Source organism: Sturnira hondurensis, unplaced genomic scaffold (genome assembly GCF_014824575.4).
Source record: "Sturnira hondurensis isolate 20B ecotype Veracruz unplaced genomic scaffold, ASM1482457v3 Scaffold0013299, whole genome shotgun sequence".
Classification (NCBI taxonomy): domain Eukaryota; kingdom Metazoa; phylum Chordata; class Mammalia; order Chiroptera; family Phyllostomidae; genus Sturnira; species Sturnira hondurensis.
In genome coordinates, this window is record NW_028085930.1 from 8,666,307 (window position 1) to 8,691,098 (window position 24,792).

The 24,792-nt window shown below is 44.1% G+C and overlaps 1 protein-coding gene across 1 annotated transcript in view; it reads right to left on the bottom strand.

The window, feature by feature from the left end:
- Positions 1–876: 876 nt before the first annotated feature.
- Positions 877–24,792, bottom strand: part of LOC118997585 (collagen alpha-4(VI) chain-like) — a 114,921-nt gene continuing 91,005 nt past the window's right edge. Inside the window, exons 34-41 of the mRNA XM_037061315.1 lie at positions 22,915–22,926; positions 22,337–22,830; positions 12,042–12,132; positions 10,334–10,491; positions 9,521–10,046; positions 7,751–7,847; positions 7,063–7,259; positions 877–1,551 (exon numbers count right to left, since the gene is read on the bottom strand). Of these exons, the coding sequence (XP_036917210.1) occupies positions 1,376–1,551; positions 7,063–7,259; positions 7,751–7,847; positions 9,521–10,046; positions 10,334–10,491; positions 12,042–12,132; positions 22,337–22,830; positions 22,915–22,926 (1,751 nt within the window). The 3' untranslated portion in view covers positions 877–1,375. The remainder of the gene's footprint in view (positions 1,552–7,062; positions 7,260–7,750; positions 7,848–9,520; positions 10,047–10,333; positions 10,492–12,041; positions 12,133–22,336; positions 22,831–22,914; positions 22,927–24,792) is intronic.

Genomic DNA, 24,792 nt, shown 5'->3' on the forward strand with positions numbered 1-24,792 from the left:
GAGAGCAAACTCCACTCTGGGTCCCTGAGCACTTATAATCTGTTAGAGACTGAATGTTTGTGTGTCACCTGCCCCCAAATTCATAAATGGAAACCCTGACCCCTAATGTGATTGAATTTGGAGATATGACCTTTTGGAGATAACTAAGTTTAAATAAGGTCATAAGGATGGGGCCCTAATCCTAGAGGTTAGTGTCCTTAAGGGGAGAAACCAGGGAACCCTCTCTCTTCCATCTCTTCCTCCCTCCTCTTTCAGCCTCTCTCTCTCACTCTCCCTTCCTCTCTTTTTCTCTGTCCACAGAGGACAGGCTACTTGAGGACATAACAAGAAGATAGATGTCTGAAAGACAGGAAGAGAGCTCTCACCAGAAACCAAATTAGTGGGCACCTTGATCTTGGACTCCCAGTCTCCAGAGCTGTGAGAAGTAAATTTCTGTGGTTTAAGCCCTGCAGCCTGTAGTATTTCATTATGACAACCCAAACAGACTAATTCATACAGGAATATCTGGAGGTCCTGTGCCAAGCACCCTCAGTACCCAGCAGCTCTAGAATTCCAGGCAGTGCCTAGTTCTGCCCCAAACCTGAGCCCAAGGTCAGAGGCCTGGAGATTGGGCAGTGAGCCAGAAGATCTCACAAAACCACAATTATCCTCAGTATCCATACTGCAAAATGTCTCTTGTAGGGTGGACCTAGACATTTGCATTGGCAATGTCAGCCTTAATTGTTGAGTTACCGAGTTTTAAAGGGCAAGAGTCACTGCAGTTGATAACAAAGCCTCGGTCCCAGGACAGTCACTTCTGTTTCCTCTCCATCCAGTGCTATGTCACAAGTATAGCAGATTGCAGTGAGCAGGTATCACACATGGTATCACATCAAATGATTTATCGAGAATGCCTTTATTTTCACACTAGGTAGTCAGGGTGAAATCTCACAATAAATGTCCATTTTTCCAAACCCCTGCTTTGATAAATACTTCCAGGTCTTCTAGTGGTTAAAAAAACAACAACAACAAAAAACAAGTTTCAACTCACTTTTAAATTAGTTTGGACGCACTGCTTACATTGATTTTTCTTTTGCTACATAGCCAAAAAAATTACTGTTATATCAAGATCAAGTTTTTTTTTCCATTCAGTTCTAAATGATTTAAATAACTTTAAGAAAAGTTTTTGTCCCTTTTTAAACTACTAGAACACCATCCTTCTCAAATCACAGATCAAGCTCCCACTGGCAGGAAAAAATTCAGGGGGTTAAGAATCGACCTCCGGAGTAAAGAGTGGGCTTCGTTACTCATGAGGAGCGTGGCACTGTCAGGAAAGGCAATGTCAGGTTCATTAGCTCTTACCACAGAGGCAACAGTCCTGAGGCTCTGCTCAGCTCTACAGAGGTGCTGGGACACACTGAACCTCACATTCTTCCTTGGTTTCGAACCGGTTGGCATTGCCTCCACAGCTGCTATACCAGAATGGTTGGCAAGTCCGCTCCTTCTTGTTATAGTACCATTTCAAGACGTAGTCCTGGCACTCGCCTTCCATTGGATCCATAAAACAAGGACCTGCCATGAAACAAACGTAGAGAGTTGGATTTTCTGTAGGAGAATGAGAGGAAAGGAGCAATGGTGAAGTGAATCTGAGCCTCACTACTCACTGGCTGTGTGACCTTGAGCAAATAACTTCACCTTTCTGAGCCTCAGTTTCCTAAACCATCAAAGCAACATTTTAAAAAAAGCCTTCATCACATGTTTGTTGTAAGGTGTCACAGAACGGAGGTGAAATGTGTAATACAGTTATAGCTATTATTTTGCAGAGCACCCACCACATGGCAGATATACCAAACAATGTATTAATGAGTGAGTGAGTGAATGAATGAATCTTTCTGAGACTGAGAACTCCTTAGTTGCTTATTATGCTATTTCCCTCTATTTTAAAACCATCTTAATCCCTTGCCTAATCTCAAGGCCTTCTAATAGCCTGAGCAAATCCAATTTATTATTTATTGTACCTTGACACTTGCCCAAGAAGTTAATATAACTATTATAAGAAAAACATGATGGTCCTGGAAAATGAAAAAAGCACTGAGAATCAACAAGTCACAACAGAGCAAAATCTGGCACACACGGAATTTTAAATGAGGCATTAATTTTTCCAAGTGTTCTGGTTTCAGGCCTGCCCTGCAGCACAGCGTAGTGGTAGCCTCCAAACAGCTTCCCCCTGGGCCTTCCAATCCCTGACAAATAAAGAAGACACTGTCTTCAGAAAGCAAGAGTTGACACTGCGGTCTGTTCCTGGAAAGCTGCCTGCTCACCTCCCATTCGTATAATCAACACAGACTAGTTTTGTTGAAGGAAGGACCAGATGTACTAGGCCCAAGAGGATGAGATCAACTCAGTGAAGTTAAGAATTGCCCTGTGCCTTGAACAGGCCCATTTGAATTGGCCTTCTGCATGACTCTGATGCTGGGGGGGTGCGAGGGGGGCTGGGGTAAGAGAGCAAGCAGTGAGGGCCCAGGAGAAGGAGCCAGAGCAAATGCTCCTCCCAAAATTTATGAGTCAAGAGAAAAACACTCCATTGATGAACTTTCAACCATACTCTGTAGGCTCAACAAGTCAGTTTGGGGCTCAGCAATGAGCTGGCACCCACCTGTACCATTACAAACTGATTCTACACTGCCAAGCCAAGGACTTGTTTAAATAGATCATTATTTTCCCCAGTGACATTTTGTGGCTTTTGCCTTCAGAAGCTCTACCCTTGCCTTTAATCAGGGAGATAATCAAACAAGGACTGCTTCTCCTAGATTATTTTTCTAGAGCAGCACTGTCCAGCAGAACTTGCTGCAGTGAGGGAAGTGTCCTGTGGCTGCACGGCCCAATACAGCAGCCAATGCCTATGCAGCTATCAGGTATCTCAAATACGGCTATTGCAACCAAGGAACTGAATTTTCAGTCTTGTTTCATTTCTAATTATTTTATACTTAAATAGCTGTTGTGGCTAGTAGTTGGTCAGCAGAACCAGAGGCAAGTAAATCCTAAATGCTTTAAACTACTTATCTCTAAGGCATTCTTTGCAACCTAAGGAAGCCTCAGAGTCTTAAGTTTTCTTTTACCAGCATAATATGGCATTGGGGAGTAAGCAAGTTTTCACCCAAGTAATTACTGTTAGCCCCCAGTTTTACAATTGCATTATTTTTGCCATGAGCGTTAACTTTTGCCTTCTTGGAAGAATTCTGCAGCAGTAATCAGTTTTACTGAAACAAGCCCATGGAATCCAGGGATGAAGAAAAGGGGAGGAGACAGAAGAGAGCTGGATAGGCATGAAGAACAGCTACAGTGAAACCACAACGTGCCTGGGCTGGTTCTCTCTCCTGGTATAGATGTCTCATGATGTAGCTCTACTTGGAAGAAAAAGCAACAACAAAAAAATCGATCTGTGTACTTTGGCAATAACACTGAAATTGAAAAGTATACCAGGATCAGCCTGGCTTCTATGACAAGAAATGACATTTAATTCTTCACGAGTATGTGCAATGAAAGGTTGCAGGCACTATGGCAGAATTTGATTTAAGATACAGGGGCACAAAGGAGACCATGAAAATTTAAGTCTATGTGGGGGCCAGAAAGGAGTCTTAGGTAGAAGTGAAACTTGACCTGAGTATTAAAAGATGAGTAGATGTAATCCAGGTGGACACTGTACAGAGGATGCAAATGGACAGATGAGCATGAGCAATGACATGAAGACTTGGAATAAAGAACAGGGCATAAGGGGCAATTGCAAAGAGCATAAAAGGTAGATGTAGGGAAGTGGAAGTCAGTAGGCCCCAGAGGACACAGCAGGGACTAACCGCAGAGACCTGTGTGCCCCATCCAGACATCTGAACATTATCTTATAGACAACTGGGAAATAAAGAAGAAGAGAAATGACATAACCAAGTTTCCCTTGTAGAAGAATTAATTTGGTGTTAAGAATGGAATTGGAAGGAGGACAAATTGGAAGAAATGAAACCTGTTAGACAGCACTGCAATTACACTGGAGGTGAAAGCCAAGGTATTAAAAGGGAAGATGGTGGGAAAGGGGATGGATCTGAGAGACACTGAGGAGGAAGTCACACCAAGATGTGGTTACCAGTTGGAGGCAGGAGGTGAGGAGAGGAGACAACTAGTGATGTTTGGGATTTGGCTTTCCAATACTGAGCCAGTGGGGGTTCATTCCAGTAAAGGAATAAAGGAGGAGACGGTTTGAACGGGAAGGATGAGTCCAGTTTGTTCAGCTGAGTTTGTCTGAGATGACTGCGGGCATGTTCAATGTGCCATCCGGAAGGTAGTTGATTGAATATACTGGTCTGCAGCCCAGGAGAGTTAAGGATGGAAGCTAAGAATTTGGAGTCATCAGCACAGAGAGACCAGCTGCAGTCACAGTAGGAAGGCTTGCCCCAGTGGTCCGAAACATCCTTAGAGAATGGAAGACAGAACCTTGGGGAAGACGTTGCAGGTTGAGGGCCCCTCACTTGCATAAATNGGAAGGAGGACAAATTGGAAGAAATGAAACCTGTTAGACAGCACTGCAATTACACTGGAGGTGAAAGCCAAGGTATTAAAAGGGAAGATGGTGGGAAAGGGGATGGATCTGAGAGACACTGAGGAGGAAGTCACACCAAGATGTGGTTACCAGTTGGAGGCAGGAGGTGAGGAGAGGAGACAACTAGTGATGTTTGGGATTTGGCTTTCCAATACTGAGCCAGTGGGGGTTCATTCCAGTAAAGGAATAAAGGAGGAGACGGTTTGAACGGGAAGGATGAGTCCAGTTTGTTCAGCTGAGTTTGTCTGAGATGACTGTGGGCATGTTCAATGTGCCATCCGGAAGGTAGCTGATTGAATATACTGGTCTGCAGCCCAGGAGAGTTAAGGATGGAAGCTAAGAATTTGGAGTCATCAGTACAGAGAGACCAGCTGCAGTCACAGTAGGAAGGCTTGCCCCAGTGGTCCGAAACATCCTTAGAGAATGGAAGACAGAACCTTGGGGAAGGCATTGCAGGTTGAGGGCGCCTCACTTGCATAAATCCCTTCTAAATAAATATTCCCTTTAGAATTTAATTTTAATAAATTTAAAATTTTATATTCTTTTCTTAAGGAGGGCCCCTAAATAGTATAAATCTCAGGTTCCATAAAACCTGGATCTCTCTGTGGGGATGGACCTGGAAAGAGGAGCCCACGAAGATGGGCGGATCAGCAGTAGAACAAGATAAGAATATCTCTGAGGCCAAAAGAGGGGAGGGACTGAGAAGAAGGTAACAGCCAACAGTGGCTGCATCCCAAGGAGCTCTAGTCCCTGAGTTCTGAAAGAGCCCCGTGGGGTTCTTGATAGTTGGGAACAGTTGAAGACAAGGGACCACTGTTTTCCCTGATTGGAGGGCAAATAGACAGGGTACACGCCAATACAGGAAGTTGCACCTGGCCACTTTTCTTTCTTTTAAAAGCAAAAAAATAAGAACACCAGCTAGAGAAAAGAGGAGGAAGGAGCTGGTGGAGGTGGTGAAGATTCAGAATAGCCTTGGAATGCAATGGGAGAGGGACTGGTCAGAGCCAAGCTACAGAGCAGGTGAGAGATTCTGGGAACCTCCAGGCCTCGGTTTTTGTCTGTGAATAGAACTGATTAGATGACCAGTAAGCTCTCCTCTACCTTTTTCACCTTGAGTTTGAGGGAAGGAATGCCCTAGAGCAGTGGTCCTCACTCTTGCTTGCTCAGTGGAACTACTGGGCAAGTCCCCCACCCAGCGATGCTTATTGAATTGGCCTGGGATGAGGTTGAGGCACTGAGAATTTTGAAATATTCCTAGGGGTTTCTAATCTACAGCTCAAACTAAAAATCACTGCCTTAGTAAGATTATCTGAGAATATTTTATACTGAAAACAGAACAATCATCAAGATAAGTTCTTCAATGCTTAATTTTCAGGCTAAAGAGCAAAATGTCACTGTCCCTCGTGAGAGTGCCCATTCCTCTACCTGGTTGTATTATTTGTTTGCTTTGGAATCTAAGAGGTCGAACATATCAGCATCTTAATAGCTAGCTTGGATTGTATGCTTACTCTGCAACAAAAACATAGATTAATGAACTTTGTTCTCAAAACAACCCTATGGGATAGGTATTCACATAATCCCCACTTTACAGATCATAAAACTGAGCCACAGAGAGTTAAATAACTTTCCCATGGCCACTTCACTAGCAGCCCCAGATAGAGAACCATCTAGGCACATTCGAAACCTCTGGGAAAGGCCCTGGCGGGGTAGCTCAGTTGCTTAGTGCGTCCTCCTGATACACTGAGCCTCCTGATTACGGACTTGATCCCTGGTCAGGGCACATACAAGAGTCAACCAATGAATGCATAAGTAAGTGGAACAACAAAAATGGATCCCTTTCTCTCTCTCAAATCAATTTAAACAATAAAAATAATCTAGAATAAAATAAAATACCCCTGGGCAATTATCTCTTCATTTAACCTAAGTAGGACTGACCACATCACTCACTAGGAACTCTTCTGGCCACCTTTCCCCCACAGTTTAAAAACTTCAGAGTCCAGTCCCTCCAAAGCTGTTTCTAAAGTGGTCAATGTTTTGCTCATTTTGTTGAACCTGTGTGAGAAGTCACACGACATTTGTATTACAACATGCTACAATATTAAATCAGTGCTCCAGGTGTGGTGGACCCAAACCTTTCTGAAACTTGGTCAGAACCTCTGTGGCCACCCACAGATGAAGGGGCCTTGTGCAGGCCAGTGTGTTTTCCCTCAAGGTCGCAAGGATGTTGCCACTTCTGCAATAGATCCCTGCACCTCCACAACTTGGTACAGACAATTCACAGGGTGTGCCCCCATCATACTCCTTAGAATAGCTGCCATTCAACTCCAGTTCTACATTCAAGTGAAAGCTAGCCTTTACATGTGTTCTTAAATTAATTTCTTGAGTGGCATACAAGAATTTGTGCACTTGGAAGGGAAGTATATAGAGCTAAAATTTGCATGTTAACACAGTACACGGGAGTTTTTTTAAGATAAAGACTAAAAAGTGAGCTCAACCGTTTTTCTTTTGTTTTGCAGACATTTCTTGCTCATTTTCCTCAGTGGCATATCTGTTCCTTTTATAACTTTTGAGTGCTTTCTGAGTTACAGATGTCATCGTGGCTGTTCTGTTCTCCTTTGGAACAAAGTCTGTTGCTTCAAGTGCTCCTGAATCAGCAGCAAAGCCAGATACACCACTCCCGTGCTTGTGCCACCTGTGTAGAAACAATCCATGTCAGACTGCACAACCAAACCACGGGAACTGAGAGGTTCCGTCTCCAACGGATATTTCTGGGCTCAGTGAGGTTTAGGTTTGGGCATTTCCCAATGACTTTGTTGCCACATTGGCTACCTTCTTAGGTTTGCAGAGGTGTTTGGACAAAGGTAACAGTAACATGTTTACCATTATTGATTTTACATCTTTGGACATGGGATTGGAAAATGAGGGATGGGGTGGAATGGACATTTTTAAATTTTGCCTTTATATACTTATGTGCTCTTTGAGTGTTTTCTACTGGTCCTGTGTTACTCTTTAGGAAAGAAAAACCAAACCATATCAAAGTTGTCAAACACAGGAGCAGCCAAGTCCCAATAGTTTGGGTAAAGTCAAGGACTGGCATTGCATGTGACCTTTCTTTAGGGAGATGGGACCTTCTCCTGCAAGGGACAGAGCTATGCGACAACCTCAGCTCTAGCCTCAGCCTACCTCTTGATAAGCCTATGTGATTGCAGCTGAGTGTCCCCTCGGCTGGGGCCCCCACATTCTTCACTGAGCTCAGGGGGTGGGTACTGATTTGTTCCACCTATAAATAAAATGTAAAAATCAAACCAAATCTAATAAAATAATGTAAGACATATATAAGTAAGCATAAAATAAAATAAGGCATAAAACCAAAATACTATCCATTAACACAAAAAAACCTGAAGACATAAAATAAAATCAAATAAAGCATAAAATTAAATATACAATAAAGCAAAAATAAGCAAAACAAAATAAAAATAAAACAAAACATAAAACAAAATTTCCATTGATCAAAAAGATGTAAAATAAATTTAAGCAAAGCATGAAATAAATATGAAAATAAAAGCAAATACAAAATCAGAAGCATAAAATGCATCCTATTATATAAGTAAAGTAAAACCACAACATAAAAGAATATAAGAAAACATAAAATTCAACCTGACAATATAAAACAAAAAATAAAGTAAAATGAAATTAAAACAGGCCAGAAACATGACTCATTCAGCCTTCTTTTCCCTCAAAGAATCACTAAGCCATCAGCCTTACATTCCAAACCTCTCCTCCGTTGGCTACCACTATAAGGAAGCTAAAGTTCTAGGATCACATAGTTCAGCAGTAGCCAAACGAGGAGGAGAACCAAATCACTGATCTTTGTACCTCCGGAAATGGAGAAGCACAAATGCTGTGTCAGGACTTCTAAGATATCCGTCAGACTCCCTTTTATTCCTTTAGTATTAAGGGTCAGATGTCCCTCAAGGCTCCCGACAGGATGTCACACCCACTCACAAACAGAGAAACTCATGTCTCCCGGCCAGGAGGGCAAGAAGGCCTCACAGGTCACAACGAGGCACCCCACACATGACTGGTTTTGGACAAAGCCCAAGACAAATTCCCAGAAATGTGACCAGGACAACACCCACTCCTGAATCCCAACAATCTCCACAATCATGCGAGGATTCAGCTCTGGTACTGGCTGCCCAGGAATTCATTTCAACTGGTTCTGACTGGAGGTGAGGGCACTAAGACAGGACTGCACCATCAGTGTGCCCTTAACCTCCACTGCTGGCTTCACCCACCCAGCCTGAGGTGGGAGACCCTGGACTCCTATCTCATTTCCTGGCAAGTCCCTGAAAAATTAATGTCATAAACTCTTACTACTCAAGGTGTAGTCCATGGACTAGCAGTATCAGCCTCACTTGGGTGCTTGTTAAAAACACAGAATCTCAGGCCCCAGCTCAGACCTGCTGAAACAGAATCCACATTTTAACAAGATCCCCAGGAGATGCCTGTGCATGTTTGAGAAGGGCTGTTATACACTACTGGATTCTCAAGTCTGGATTACGGGAAATAGTAATAGCAATAACTATGCCTCGTATTTTCACATCATTGGTGCTTTCAAAGGCCCTCCATGCACATACTTGAATGTAGGCTTTGCAAATAAGAGACTGTAATTCTCATTTTGGTAAATGAGCAAATCGAGAGGTTAGGTGGAAACCTGAGGCCTCCCAACCACCAGCTGATGAGAAAGCAGCACTGAACTTGGCACAGTGTGAGAGCTCAGTGTTTTTGGGAAACGGGTGCTCTCTAGAGGCCCCCCAGAGGCTGTGGGGCTGCATGTACCTCAGCAAGGTTGAAGGTTCAGTGGGCACCTGTTTGCCCAAATGCCAGGCTGTGTAAGTATTTCTCCCCACCCCAGCCCACACAGGGCATCCCCAGTGCTCAAGGACTGCTCACTTTTTAGGAGGTTCAGGAAGGCCCGCGTGAAGCCCTGGGCGTAGTCCATCTCTGGGTCTGAGATCCCCTCCAGGCGCAGCAGGTGCTGCTCAGAGGGCGTGCTGGCCACTTGAGCCAGCTCAGCCAGCTCATGGGTTCCCACACCAGGGCCCAAGGCCAGTACAAATAGGGTGATCCCCTTGCACTTGGCCTCCAAGGACAAAGTTTTAAGCTTCTCCCGGTCCCAGCTGCTGGTCTCGCTGGCCACAATGGCGAAGAGAACCTGTGTCCTCCTGGGCAGGGGGGCTGCCAAGAGCACCTTCTCTAGTGTCCATTCAAGGGCGTGACCCAGAGCTGGGGCTCCCTGTAGCATGTGGTCCGAGACCTCATGGATGTGTCTCTGCATCTGTGCCCGGTGGCCATAGGAGGTCAGAAGAAAACCCTCAAGTATAGGCGGGCGTCCCGCTCCCGGCCAGAAGCCTGGAGTTGTGTGCATCACCAGAGCCACACGCACCCCGTAGGGGGATGCATTCGGCTGTGCAGCCACCTCCAGGTTGTTGAGTGTGGCACCCACTAGACTCAACGCGGCATGGTACACATCGAGTCCGACGCTGTGGGAACTATCCACCACGAATGCCACGTCCATGTCCATTGCCAGGGGGCCAGGCATGNCTCATGGATGTGTCTCTGCATCTGTGCCCGGTGGCCATAGGAGGTCAGAAGAAAACCCTCAAGTATAGGCGGGCGTCCCGCTCCCGGCCAGAAGCCTGGAGTTGTGTGCATCACCAGAGCCACACGCACCCCGTAGGGGGATGCGTTCGGCTGTGCAGCCACCTCCAGGTTGTTGAGTGTGGCACCCACTAGACTCAACGCGGCATGGTACACATCAAGTCCGACGCTGTGGGAACTATCCACCACGAATGCCACGTCCATGTCCATTGCCAGGGGGCCAGGCATGCCTGACCTGCACTCCAGGGCTGGTTGGCACTTGTCTGGGGAGGAAGGGTGGGGAGAGGTCAGAGTTACCAGGCATCACTTTCTGCACAAACACATTTCCAGATTCTCAATAAGAATAGCCTCTTCTGTGCGCTATTTGCATTGCATTGACAAAGCCAGCAGATGTGTGCTATAAGTAAATGCCCATTTTTCAGAAGGAAGAATTGAGGTGATCTGATTTCACACTTAATGTTTTGGGTATTTCTTAAGGTTTATTTTTTTAATTTAATTTAATTTTATACAGACGGGGAGGGAGAAAGAGAGGAAGAGAAACATCAGTGTGTGGTTGCCTCTCTCATGCCCCCCGCTGGGGACCTGGCCAGCAACCCAGGCATGTGCCCTGACTGGGAATCAAACTGGCAACCCTTTGGTTTGCAGGCCCATGCTCAATCCACTGAGCCAGACCAGCCAGGGCATCACACGTAATGTTTTTAATGTTCTTAATCTTTAGGGTCATAGACATCTGCCTGGTTCAGTCCATATCCTACCTCTTACTGGGTATATGACCTTGGGAAAATTACTCAGCCTTCCCACTGCCTCAGTTTCCTCATCTGTCAAACAGAGACGATGGTGATGATAACAGTATTTACCTTGTGAGGTTTAAATTTTAAAAAATAAATTAATATATGTAACTGCTAAGAATGATGCCTAGTTCAAGAAAAGCTCAAGCTCAGTAAATACCAGCTAGGTCTATGCTTCTACAGGAGAGAGAACTGAGGCCCAGAGAGACAATGTGTCAAATGAAATGATGGATGTGAAAGCAGTTCATCAATTAAAATATACTCTGCAAATGGCAATTACTGCAGGTGACCTGGCCGAGTTCTCAGGACTAAATCTCTCAGGGCAGCGTTAGGTCTTTGTGTGGATCAAGAGGGGGGGAAATTAAATCCCCTTGTGATTTCGCCAATAGGACTCACTCTAGCCCTGTATGATGTGGGGATGGATGAGAGCCCTGCACACATGGGCAGGCATGGGTTTCAGCACAAAGTTCTCTCGGGCGCAGGCTAGTGTGAGGTGTGGCATAGAGTTGTCGAGACTGAAGACACAGAGACGTTGAATGACTTGCCAATATCCCGCAGGCGGTCAATGGTAAATCCAGGCCTAAACCAGGACTCTTGATGCTTGGTTCAGTGGTCTGCCCTTCACACTAAGGTGCCCCTAAGGATGGAACATGGGAATCTTGTAGATTCCCATCTACAAGAACTTGGCAGGACAGGTAAGTAAGCAGAGCAGACCAGAGGTAAGGCAATAGGGAGGGGAAGGAAGTGTGGGTCACTAGCAGACACTTGCCCCACAAAAGGGAAGTAGGCGCAACTCAGCTCTGGCTGACTGTGGCCACAGGGGAACCCAGTACCTGTGATTCTCCAGACCAGTCTGACTTCCTAAGGAAAACCGGTCATCCAGAATTAGTAGGAAATCTCCAGATTCTAAAACTCTACACATACCAAGAAAATACACATCTGCAGAACAGATCTGGCCTGTGGCCACCAAATAATGCATCTGCTCTAAAAACAGCGGTCTGGTCAGAAATGTGGTCCAGACGTACCGTAGCAGAGAACACAGCGGGCTGCACGCTCCACGTCCTGCTGGCTATTCATCTCCCAGGTAAACAGGTGGAATCTGTTGGTCGCGTCCATCTAATCCAAACACATACACAAAATGTGCCATTTACTGAGTTAAACTTCAGGCCATGATTTTTCCAATTCAGATGAGAAAAACATTGATGTGATGCTTTTTGAAAATAATATATAATTATATGAACTCTGTGCGTATATAATGTGGCATCATCCATTACAGTTATTTAGATTCATTAAGTTCTCTGGTTCTAGTCTGGAGGTTGGACTGTCCTTGCTGTGGGGACAGGAGCTGTGGTCCTCACACTCCCACTGTGTGTAAAACTTGGCCAATGTCATGTCGTGTTGGAGTGAGGGTAAGGGAGTTCAGGGTTCGATCATTTATAGATTCCATAAGTCTTTGGTGATTGCCCGCAGTATGCAGGGCCAATGTGGTGGGAGTTATAACCATGAATCCTGCCTCCCTTTATGGAGGTGGTCATATGAGTCATATACCGTTAGACTGGAAAGAGGCAGAGACCAAAGGGAGGCCTTTCCAGAGTATTCCTGGTATTCAGAGTTGAAACATATCCAAACCAGAAGGCAGAAGTGAGGAGAAATCAGGGAAGGCTCCGTAGAGATGGCAAATCTGTTTATCTCCTTCACTTAACCTTCCCAATTAGGATCACTTAATAACCAGTATCAAGGTTGAAAAGCAAATTAATAATAATAATAATAATAATAATAATAAGTCCAAGAAGGTCCATGTGCCAAGTGGCTGGATAATCAACAAACCCATTCCCTCTTCTTCCTAGGGCCACAACAACACTGCATTTCCCACCCTCCTCTGCAGTTAATTGGGACCATATGATTGGGGTCTCACCCACGGTATGCAGGTGGGAGTGATATACGCCATTTCTAGTGCATACGGTATACTCCCTTGGCCCTCATCTGCCAGCCAAACGTAGAGGATCCAGAAAAAGGCTTTGAGGTCCAAGGGTATAATGAGGGCCACTGATAGGAGGAGCCCAGGTCCTGAAATGGCCACACACAGTAAACCCGCTCTTCCCCTCCACACGCATCCCCAAAGTCCCACGTGCATTTATGAGAGATGGCAGAAATAATACTTGATTGTATTAAGCCACTGAGACTTGGGCATGAATGATTTCACAGTTAACCTGCCCTGATTAATACAGACTATTTGCACCTCATAATGAAATTAGAAATGCTTTTAGATTATGTCTCTCAGGAATTGAGGTGTGGTTTGCAAAGAGGTGAATATCTAAGCCCAGTCATGTCCAGTCTTTTTGTCCACTCTGTCAAATCATACAGGACAGAGCTCCACTGAAGGTCAGTTCCTCCTCCTTCAACCAGAGGCCTGTACCAAGCAAGCTCTGGACCCCCTCTGGCTGTGAGGTGCCAGGCATATAAAGATGTCATGCCAGCCCTCAGAGACATAGACGGGCAGGGATTACTTTGAAAAAGAACTTTCTAGAGCATATACTCCATAAAGAGTTCTTCACTTTTTCTGGTTAGGACTGTAGCATATCCCAAATGTTCTCTCAGAGTGAGTTACTGAAAGGGAAAGCCCTTGTTGGGGAAGAAATACAGTTAGACTTTTGTTTATGCTAACGTGACACCAAAAAAAGAAGACCCACACATGAGAACTTTCCTAAGTCTCCTGAGAAGGTAAAATGCATCCTCTCTTGCTCTTCATATGGCAAAAGCAACCTAAATTATTCTTTTTCCCGACTCAGAAATTCAAATCAACAAGACTGACTAAACAGCTCCGACATAAAAGTGTTAACAAGCCAGGTGGAGATACAAAAATGACACAGCCACACCTTCAAAAAGTTTAAGTGGAAAGACAGACTATTTTCAAGAAAGTGATCCATGTTTTAGGAACACAGAAAAGGGGATACAGATTTAGAGGAGGAGGGATAGAGATAATCTGATGAAGATAATAGCATCTGGCACTTTTGGAAGAATGAATAGGACATTTGCCTGGCAAAGAAGCAGAGAAAAGCACAGCAGTGTGGAGGAACGGCATGTACAAAGGCCCAGAGGGAGGCCGGTTATCTTTGGAATTCTGGTCAGTGCTCCCACCCCCAGAGATAACAGAACACCCACCTCCAATGGGTAGCTACACAGCAGGAGTTTCATCTGAAAGCCTGAAACTCCTTGCCAGAGGAAGGAGGCTGACATGAAAGACGAGTGCAGAGTTGCCAACTTTCAACATTCATTCAGATCTATTCCACATGATTATCGGTTTTGTGTACTGACCAAACCAAATGGACCTAATTAATCATCAAAGATTACCGAAAACAGCATAGCCACGCATTTGACAAATTAAAAGCTTCACTGGAAATCACATGAGGCAAGTTGGAAGGCTTCCGAAATCAGGACCCCTGGCTGGGTTTCTGGAGATATGAGGAGGCTAGGCTAAACCTAAGAGCATCAATTTTTACTCCAAGGGTCATGAGGAAATGCTAGGATACATGATTTTCAAATGACTGGAAACGGGGTAGAGGGTGTTATAACATGCAGAATTTGTATGAATGTGTAAGGTTGTATGAAAGACTTCAAACAAATCCCAGTATTTTCCCAAGTTTGTAGAAAGAAATGGCTCGTGGAAAAAGTGTATGCAGCACAAATAGATTAGGTGTCATGAACTCAGGTCCTAGCTCATGATCTACCATCACTGCCCATGTGACCGGGGACAAGCTCTGGTCTCAGTTTCTCCAGCAGCAGAGTTTCAGATCAGAATCAGTACTGCCCAGCTTTCTTCCTGTTGCAACACAGCCTGGTCCTCACTTACTGTTTTCTGTATCTGCCTCCTGTTCAGGACACTCGGTGACCTTTCCACCTCTGAGCAGCTGAGAGGATACGCTTGTCCATCTGTGTGGACTATTGGTTGGAAAAGGACTAAATTCAAATGAATTGGAATAGCTAAAAATAAAACAGGCATCTTTTCAAAAACCTTTTCCTTAGGAAGAGTAATTTTGCGATCATGCTTAGCATTTTTCCTGCTCCTGCAAAAATAAAATTGTGGGAACAAGTACACAAAAACCACAATGGAAGTCCACAGGGAACTGTGATGCAATATAGATTCATCTGTACATGGTTGTTATTAATTAACATTTAGTTACTTGGACTTTGGAGTTGCCAGCCTGATCCTTGTCACTGATAAAGTAGACAAGGTAATTCCTGAGAAGCCTCAAGCAGAGATATGGTGTTGGGAGGGGTCCCAGTGTGAGAAGAGAAAAAGGGCTCTATGATTCCTTCTGCAAACTCCCACCAGCCCCAGAGAGGGAAATCTCAAACAACAGAGTACCTTAAACACAAACCAAGTGATCTTCTTGAGGTTTAAAGCTTTACTACACTTTGAATCAGCACCTATGGTCATTCTCTCAACCAGGTTCATTCCTAAATGTCCAATTGTCGTCTTATGGACAAGTTGTGTACTAAAGACAGGAGTATAAGGGGTGGGGGGGATACAGCTTAGGGATCTATATCAATAGACAGAAAGACATTTCCTGAAAGGATATAGACAATCCTCTCACCTCAGCCCTCACTATTAAAAATATCTTCACGGGCCCTGAGCTAGAGACCCATAGGGCCTCAGCTGCTGCGTTAAGCTGCCAGGGGCCACAGGCCAATGTTCATTCCTGGAACTGAGCTGGAGGCGGCTCTTGGCTTAGACGGATGGGAGGAGAGGGAAAGCAAGCAAGCACTGTGGAGGAGGATTTGCCTTGGACAGAGGAAAAGCTAACTGGACCCTAAAGAGGGAGAGCTATAAACAATCTGGCATCCAGTTGAGGTAAGAGCTCAGGGAACAGGAGGGAAAACAGGGAAGAGTCACATAACCTGTCACTAACCCCAGGAGCTCGAGTCCAGTTTTGGCTCCTGCCAGTTGGCATGATCCCACCAAGACTGCCGTGAAGCAGTGGACTCTTCCTGGACTCCCCCGCAAATATTAGGAGTTGACATCGGGTTGAGGGTGTTGGAGGGCACAGTGGGACTACGGAACCAGACGTATGAGAAAGCCAATGCCAGGACTATGTGGTCTAGAACAAGTCATTTCACCCCTGACCTTCCCTTACCTCCTTTGGAAATGCAGATTACTGTTACTAACTTGTAGGATAGTTGAGATCATACCAACACTCCTCAAACTTTAACATTCATGAAAACCATCAGGGATCTTGTTAAAAATGCAGAACCCGACTGACAAGATTGGGGGTGGAGCTTGAGATGTGGTATTGATTTTTTAAAAATATTTCATTTATTTATTTTTAGGGGGAGGGGAAGGAAAGAAGAAAGAGAGGAAGAGAAATATCAATGTGTGGTTGCCTCTCACATGCCCCCTACCGGGGACCTGGCCTGCAGCCCAGGCTTGTGCCCTGACTGGGAATCAAACCGACAACCCTTTGGTGTGCAGCCCGTGCTCAATCCACTGAGCTACACCAGCCAGGGTGAGATGAGGCATTTCTGACAAACCTGGGTGCTGATGATGTGGCTGGTCCCAGGACCACATTTTGAGTGGTGAAGAGTTAGGTGACAAGGCATGACAAAGCATGTAGCATGGTGGTTAGAACTTCATAGGTGTGTACTTTATGGAAACTATACATTTTAATACAGTTCCTGGGCAAAAGTGCAATCTTAGAAGATGAACACCCACATACAAAATATCAGATGTCCCTGCAGGCACCATCTCTCATAATTCCCACAACAAACCGGGGAGTGTATCCCCGTTTTACAAACTGGGTGAAATTGTTTAATGACCTGGGTGAATAAATTGAGATTCCAGTGCCAAGTAACATATACAGATGACATAAGGGACCAAGCCAAAATTTGAAGCCTCATTGCCTAATTCCATCTTCAGTTGCTGATCCTGGCTTTAGGGGAATAACGGTCTAACAGAAAACAGTTGCCCCCCCTCACCACGGTCTCAGCCCAGTGCTATCCACAACCTCTGAAAGGGCCTATCTGGGCAACCCAATGTTTTCTTTAAAAAGACAAAACAAGCAAGCAAATGACAACAACCAAAAAATCAATGTTCTCCTGCAACTTTTCTGAATTCCGAAATTATATCAAAAATTTTTTAAAAAATTTCTTTGGCCTTCTTCTTAATTCATATTGAGTGAGCAAAAGCAGGTTTATAGTTATAATACAAATAAATAATATAATAATTAATGCATAATAATGCAAGAATAAATGTTTCATGTTCTCGCAACTGTAAACTTATATTTACTCACCCCTTTATTTTCATCTTCTAAAGCTGATTTTACTTTTTGTCTTCATGACAAATCCAAAGTCTTCTGACTTCATAGTCAGAAATCCAAATCTGTTCTTTGGATTTCTTTTTAAAGAGCAATACACAGAAATAAAAATAGGGCCAGTTCATAGATCTACCTCATAGCATTTTTGAAAAGGTAATACAAATTAATTCATAGAAAGAATTTTGAACTTCTAAACTCTCTTCCTGTTTATGATTTCTGAAATAAAATCCCATTGCTAATGGGAATTCCAAACCCTAAGCAAGTTATTCAACTTTTCTCTCTCAGTTTCACCACCTAAAAAATGAACGCTTATTAAGAGTTATCTCATTGGGTTTTTGTAAAGATGAAGGGAATCAATAAGTGGGAAGATCTTAGAACAGAGCTTGACTCAATAAACATGAGCTATTTGCTTAGGTACTGTTTCAAGGGAACACATACTAGACTTTTTATGAAGAAAAATTCAATTTGAAATCTGTCACACAAATTGCATTTTTCCTATAATCCTGTGGTTTTTAAACTTTTAAAATATTGGGTGAATGAGTTATGTTTTGAGACGCAAGGCAATCGGACAGTTCCTGACAATGGGATTAGGCACACGTAGTCCAAATGCTATAACACTATTTTATTTAGGGCTTAGAGGACTCGATGGATGGCTTTAAAAATCTTTTCAATAGGTCCACAGCCTCCAAGCATGTTTAAATGAACAGAGAAGTCAGGGTATTTGTTTATACAATTGTTCCAAATTAAATAAGCATCATTTTCCAGAAGCATCTGGATGTTGTTCTAAAAACCAAAATAACATAGGGGGAAAAGACAAAAATCTCCACAGCTGAAGAAAGCCCTCAGGGTGATAATTCAGAAGAAAAATCACAGGCTACTCACACTCTCCTAACTGGATTCCCCTAAAGACAGAGCACAGAGTAGGGGAGGTTAAAGGCTGCAATACACCGGTTGTGAAGAACTGAAGATTTTTCTGAAAGGCCCTGAAAGCGGTTGTCATTTTTACAGTTTTCCTCCCTGCTAATGTCACCAGAAATTAGGTCATTTATTACATTTGACCTGGCAAGCACCATTTAACATCCTTTCTAAATTGTTCAATCTAAGAAACAGGGTCATCTCCCAGCGTCCTGGGGCAAGTATATATCTGAAAAATGGAGAGGAAAGCAGATAGAAATGACAGAACTGAGGTTTAGGTAGAGATAAGGTAGCGAGGTTTAGGTAGCGAGTTTTTTTCCCCCATACCATTACATCCTTTTACTAGGAACCTAAAGCAACAAAGAGAGCAAGAACCTCTTGGCAAAGGATCACCTCCACATCAGATCCAAACACGGTCTGCCCAGGATGCCCTCTCAGACAGTAGCACTGATGAGCACTGGGGAGATGGAACTTTACCGTGAGTATGACTCTCCAATTGTTAGACAATCACACCTGGTGAGAAACCTAGATAATGTATAGTTGTGACCCTCTCCCTATTAGAGCTGAGCAAAATGAGACTCAGGAAGATGAAGGGGCTTTTCAGAAGGCAACCATTATTGATGGAAGAGCTGAAGACAAAAGCTACATCTCCAATTTAAACCATTATATTTTTATACTCCGCCTTTATTAATCCATCCAGGAGGTTATTGAGAGCTGCCCCACATCCACTGCTCCATCCCTATCCAGACATCCTGTTCACCAAGAGGAAGGTAACCTGAACAAGGAATTCACGCTCTGCATTTTAATCTTGTTTCTCAAAGCCCAAAATATTCTGTCCATCCTTCCTAACAGTTTGCAAGCTCTCACAGTTTTATCTGTTGATTCCTAGAAACACACTCACAGCTGTGTCCACAAAGTCTCTCCCTGGCATTTCCATCGCACCATGAACATTCAAAGACAATTAAGTGGCCCAGCCCAGCTAAAATCCTAAGATATTAGGGTGAACAATATGACGATTCCACTCTTGCTGGTGAAAAAGGAGTTGGATATTGGTGATGTCACATGGTTCAACCTGACACTCATAAGCATCCTGGAATATTTCACACAGAGAATAGCGATCTAGATCTAAGATGGCGGGGGCCAGGGTGGGCAATGAGTAGGTAAACAATACACTCATGTCCTCCCATGACCAAATTGAAATTACATCTCAAAATAGAGCCATCAACCTGAATAACCAACTGAGGATTTGCTGAAGAGAAGTCATGTAACCAAGAATTTATAGAAGAAGCCACATTGGGACTGGTAGGAAGGGCAGAGATGCAAAAATGGCTGGCCTCATTCCCATGGGCTGTGGCTGAGATTCCAGAGGATTATAATAGCTGCAAAGGTTCCCTCCGAGAAGTGTGGGGTCTTAACCCCAAGCAGGGCTACCCATTCCAGAGCACCAGAGAGGCCCAGAGAAACATATGACTATGAAATTCAGCAGGGACTCTGTCTGCCAGGGAGATACTGGAGTCAGCTAGAGACATAGGCACCCTGTTTAAACCAACACACAAAATCTTGTTTACAGCTACTCACCCTGGGCTCTGGAGGAGGGAGAGTAGGGCGGACTAGAGTCATGTGAGGAGAGACTAGGGTCTGTGGTTCTGGTGAGAGAGCTAACAGGACAGTGGCCAAGATCCCTGTGTTGAGTTGCTCTCCCACACCATAAACACCATCTTTATTGGGTGGAGCACTTCCCTTCATATGGCATCTGCCTGGAGGAATGCAATAGCCCCACCCTGTGGAGCTTATGCCAAGCTGAGGAGTCAGATGCCTAGGACAGGGTGTAAGAGATCTGGGCAAACCCAGGGGGCGTCAGTGACTGAGTTGCGTAGCTTTGAGGCGGGTATGATTTCCCACCCTTTCCTACAAACCTGAATGGTGCTTTTTCCCTCCGGGGAAATCAGGTAGCCCCACCCTCCCAACTCCTGGTGGCTCTGCCCTGCTGTGGTCTGGGAAGAATCCTGGACAGACTTAGTTCTGTGGTACTAGAGAAGAGGCCACTTCCCCTACCACTCCCCCAGCCCAACCAGCACCTCCTCATCACAAAAGATCCCTTAACCCCATTCTCCTGGCTCTCTGTGGCTCCACCTTGCCGAGATCAGGCTCCTGGCTGAATCTGGAATAGACTGAGTTTTGTGGCTCTAGGACAGGGCCATTTTCCCCTCACATGCCCAACCAGTGCAAAGCTCATCCTTCATAGGTCTAAATCCTGGGCTGTTTGGGCCTGATAAACTCTGCTGGCCTCACCCTGATGACTCCCCGAGACCTCGCCCGACCACACAGGTGTGCAAGCACCCAACAGGTGGCAGCTAGACTTAGTATACCATGGGACATTTGCTGAGTGGCCTCAGACCCAGCACTGACACCAAGGTTGAAGCTGCATCAATCTGGTGAACAGCACTCACCCTCATCTCGTGTCTCACTGAGAACCTACCTCATACAACTCAAGTACTGCCAGAGGCTCTCTCAGTGACTGAGCTTAGCAAGAAGAAGAAGGTAGAAGTGAATTTTGGGATGCCTTGGGACATTTGCTGACCTGCCCCTGGGCCCAGTAGTGGTAAAAGCTGGCCTTGGTGTGCAGCTTGGTCCTTCCCATGCACACCCAAGCTCAGCAGAGATAGCCATAAACTGTGGATAGCTTTATAGCTCCAGACAAATTGCCAAGGGCCAGTCACAAGCAGCATCTAATATTGGTCTGAACCAGAGTCCCTCCCCAAAGGCCCCAGAACCAACATACTCAGTGGCCAACTTCAGACAACATCAGAGCAGGATCCAATTAGCCTCACAAGCAGCATATCCAAAAGGAGATCTTGGCAGGCACCAGACCCTGCAGAGGTGAATCTTGCTTCATATAGCCCACACTGGCACAGAAGCTGGTAGTCCAGGTTGATCCTCACAGTCAGCCAGCCTGAGAGTCAACCCCACACACAAACAGACCAATAGCAATCAAGACTCGGTTACAACAAGAAGGTTCATATAACTCACACAAGGAAAATTCCTGGAGCAGCAGGCTCAGGTGATCAAGGAGATTGTGCCACTGGGTCCCATGGGATACCTACTATACAAGCCCATCCAACCAAGACTGGGAGTCATAGCAGATCTACCTAAGATATAGAAACAAACGCAAAGAGGCAGCCAAAATGAAGCAGCAAAGAAACATGCCTCAAATGAAAGATCAGGAGAAATCTCCAGAAAAAGAGCTAATAAAATGGAGACAGGAAACTCATTAGATATAACATTCAGAAAAATGGTTATAAGGATGCTCAAGTTTTTACTGCCATTTCTGAATAACTCAGAAATGGCAGTAAAGAAGAGTTACCTATATAATACAACATGGATGAGTGAAAAAAGCCAGTAACAAAAGAGTAATACCATAGGATTCAATGTATATGAAAGTCCAGAGCAGGTCAGACTGGTTGATTGTGACAGAAGCCAGAAAATCAGTGACTCTGGGAGTATATGGTATGGGGCAGGACATAAGAAAAACTTAAAGGATGCTGAAAATGTTCAGTACCTTGAAACATGTTTTGGAGTTTTAATCATATATAAAAACCCAATCAGCTCTACATTTAAAGTTGGGGCACATCACCTGCTTTCCTCTATGGATATATATTTCACCCCAAGTAAAAAAAGAAAATTACCTTCTATGAACCCCCATGATATAATTCAGAATAGTGATTAAGCATAGGCTCTGCAGGCAGCTAATAGCAGGCTGCCACTTGACTTTCAATGATAGACTTAACCCTTCTAAGCCAGTTTTCTTGTTTCTGAAATGGAGATATACAATAAACCTACCTTATAGAGTTTGGGGATAAGTGAATAAAGTCAGGTTGATGAAGCACATAGCCCACAATAAGGGATCAAGAAGACCAGTCAGCACTAGTAGTAGAGTCCGTAAGGAAACACCCCGCTTCTCATGCATACACATTAATCCCTAGGAAATTCTTTCCCTGGACAGCTCTCCTACCTCATGTGGTCCTCGATGGAGGGGTAAGGACAATACACTAACCACTCCAGTTCCCCTGTCCCCCAGGAGCTCCCCCACATACCACCAGGGCATCTGGGAGGTTGTGCTCCTCTGTGAAGGTGATGACTGCAGGGATGATGTCCAGCGCACTGAGCTCCAGGGTGGCGGTGCTGATGGCATCGGTATCGTGGGCCCAGCCCACCTGGAAGAACACAGCCACTTTCCTCGTGAGAAGGCCCGAGCGCACACGTTTGAATACATGTCTGGCCACAAACCTCATGGCGTCTCCAAGGTTTCTGCTGCCAGAAGACCTCTTCAGGGGGATTTTCTGGATTGCCTGAAGGAGTGCGGGCTTCCTTTTGTAGTCCGAGAAGCGAATCAGGTAATCTATTTTGTTGTTGTATGCAACAATGGCCACTCGGGCACCCTTTGGGCAGTTACTCTCACTTATTTCCATCTTCATCAACAGGGACAATAAAATGTCTCTCATCCTCTCAAACGCCAACTCAGAGATGTCACTGGACATGTCCAAAGCAAAGACCACTTCTGTGGGGAACACGGGGCATTTGGAAACACCTGGGAACGTGGATACAGGGATTTAAGATTTTCTGCAGTGCCTCTAACAAGTAAAGATTTGAGTTAAGAAGAAGTATTATTTACCTGTTGAACAAGCTGGAAGGAAAATTATTTGGGAGAGAAAAGAAGACATCTGTTAGTTTACATAAGCAGTGGTGTGTTTTCCACACAAGTGCTTCAAGATGGAAAACCATCTCGTCTGGCAAATTGAATCAGTGGCTTTCTCCAACTCCTGCCTGCCTATGGCAGGGACCTCTACTTGCTCCCCTCTATTCATGCTCCTTTTTTTCTATAGTAAGAGAGCTCCAGTGTCTGGCTGGGCACATGGCTTCCTGGAACAGACTGCCCTACCCGATGAAGTAGCCCTATTAGTACGTTCTAGGCAACAGAGTGAGCAAAATGGCAGGTACAGCTTCGAAGTGTACTTTTCCTTTCCTTGCTTCTGCTTGCCAATTGAAGCATGGTGTACAGCTCAGACTATGAAGTCATTTGAAAAACAGAGCACCCTCTTTCCAATGGCAGAGCAAGAAAATATAAAGAGCACCCTGCACCCCTTGGGGCACAATTTTAACCCTCTACTGGCTTCTTCCAGGCTTTGATTTGAGAAACACATTTGTGTCACTGCTATTGAGCACTGAGGTCACATGTACTGAACTTAAATCAAATTAATATTGAGCTATTCTGGAGCCATATATATAATAAACTATGGATGTATTATATGTGTGTGAAAGTAATATATTTTTATGGAAAACATTAGAGAACAAAAAATTTAAATTACCCTGAATGCGTCTAAATTCCATAACTTGAAGTGTAGGATATGTTCTGTTCAGAATCGTTTTTTCACTTAGTGTGTGATGGACATCTATTTGTTTAGAGCGATATCACCCATTCCACTACACAGACATCTCACGACTTCCACTGCTGTCATCCCATTATGATGAGCACCTTTGTCCACGTCTCTGTGCATATTTGTCCAGTGGTGACCCCACCTAAATCTCCGTCATGACGGCTTTTGATATGCTTTGTCTAATTGCACTTCAGATAGGTTGTACCAATTAGCAGTCCTCCCAGCAATGAGTATTTTTATGCATTTCCCCAATTTGGAATGTGGTATTTATTTTTTGCCATTTAAAAATATATATTTCCAATTCAAGAAACAAAAAGATTATCTCTTTTGGATTTGTATTCTTTGACTTCTTGTGAGGTCGAACATTTTCAGGTTTGTTGCTCATTTGCAGGTTTTCTTCTCTGAATCCTCCATTTGTGTCTTTCACCCATTTTCAATCTAAAAGAGGTTTTTACATTTATGTTTAGCAAATATAAAATATCTATATTTATATAAAGCATTTGGTGAAAATGATTGAGGAGCAGCAATTTTACATATTTTGACATGATAATGTAAGCAAGTTTGAACCTTTGCTTGGATCCATTGCTTTCGTTATATGTATTTTTTTCATTTTTCTGTTTGCTTTTTAATATAAAGGGGTTTTCACTTTTTATAAGGCCAACTCTGACACTCTTTTCTTTTGTGGTCAAGATGATGGTGTTATTCTTTATGGTTTCTAAGAAGCAGGATTTCATATGCTCTCTGAGCGGCAACTAGATGGGAATGAACAGAATATGGAAGAGTCAGAGTAAGAGTGAGGGATGATTGTGAAGAAAACCATGATCCCAAATAAAGCAATTTGCCAAATCAGTGTTCTCTCCCCGTTGCCAGGAAGTGGAGAGATGTGTTTATTATAGGATGCAAATATCCTGGAATACACTGAAGACAGTAAATAAATTAAAATCTGAGAATGTAAGAACTTAAAATTTGATGATTCAAAATTCCACTTTTAAAACCTAAATGTAAATAAAATAGGGCATGTTTCTTATTGAAAGCTCACTGTTGATCCCTCCCGTTTAAATGGATGAGATCAAAAGAACAAAGCTTCTTTTTGCCTATTCTGTGTTAAGAACAAG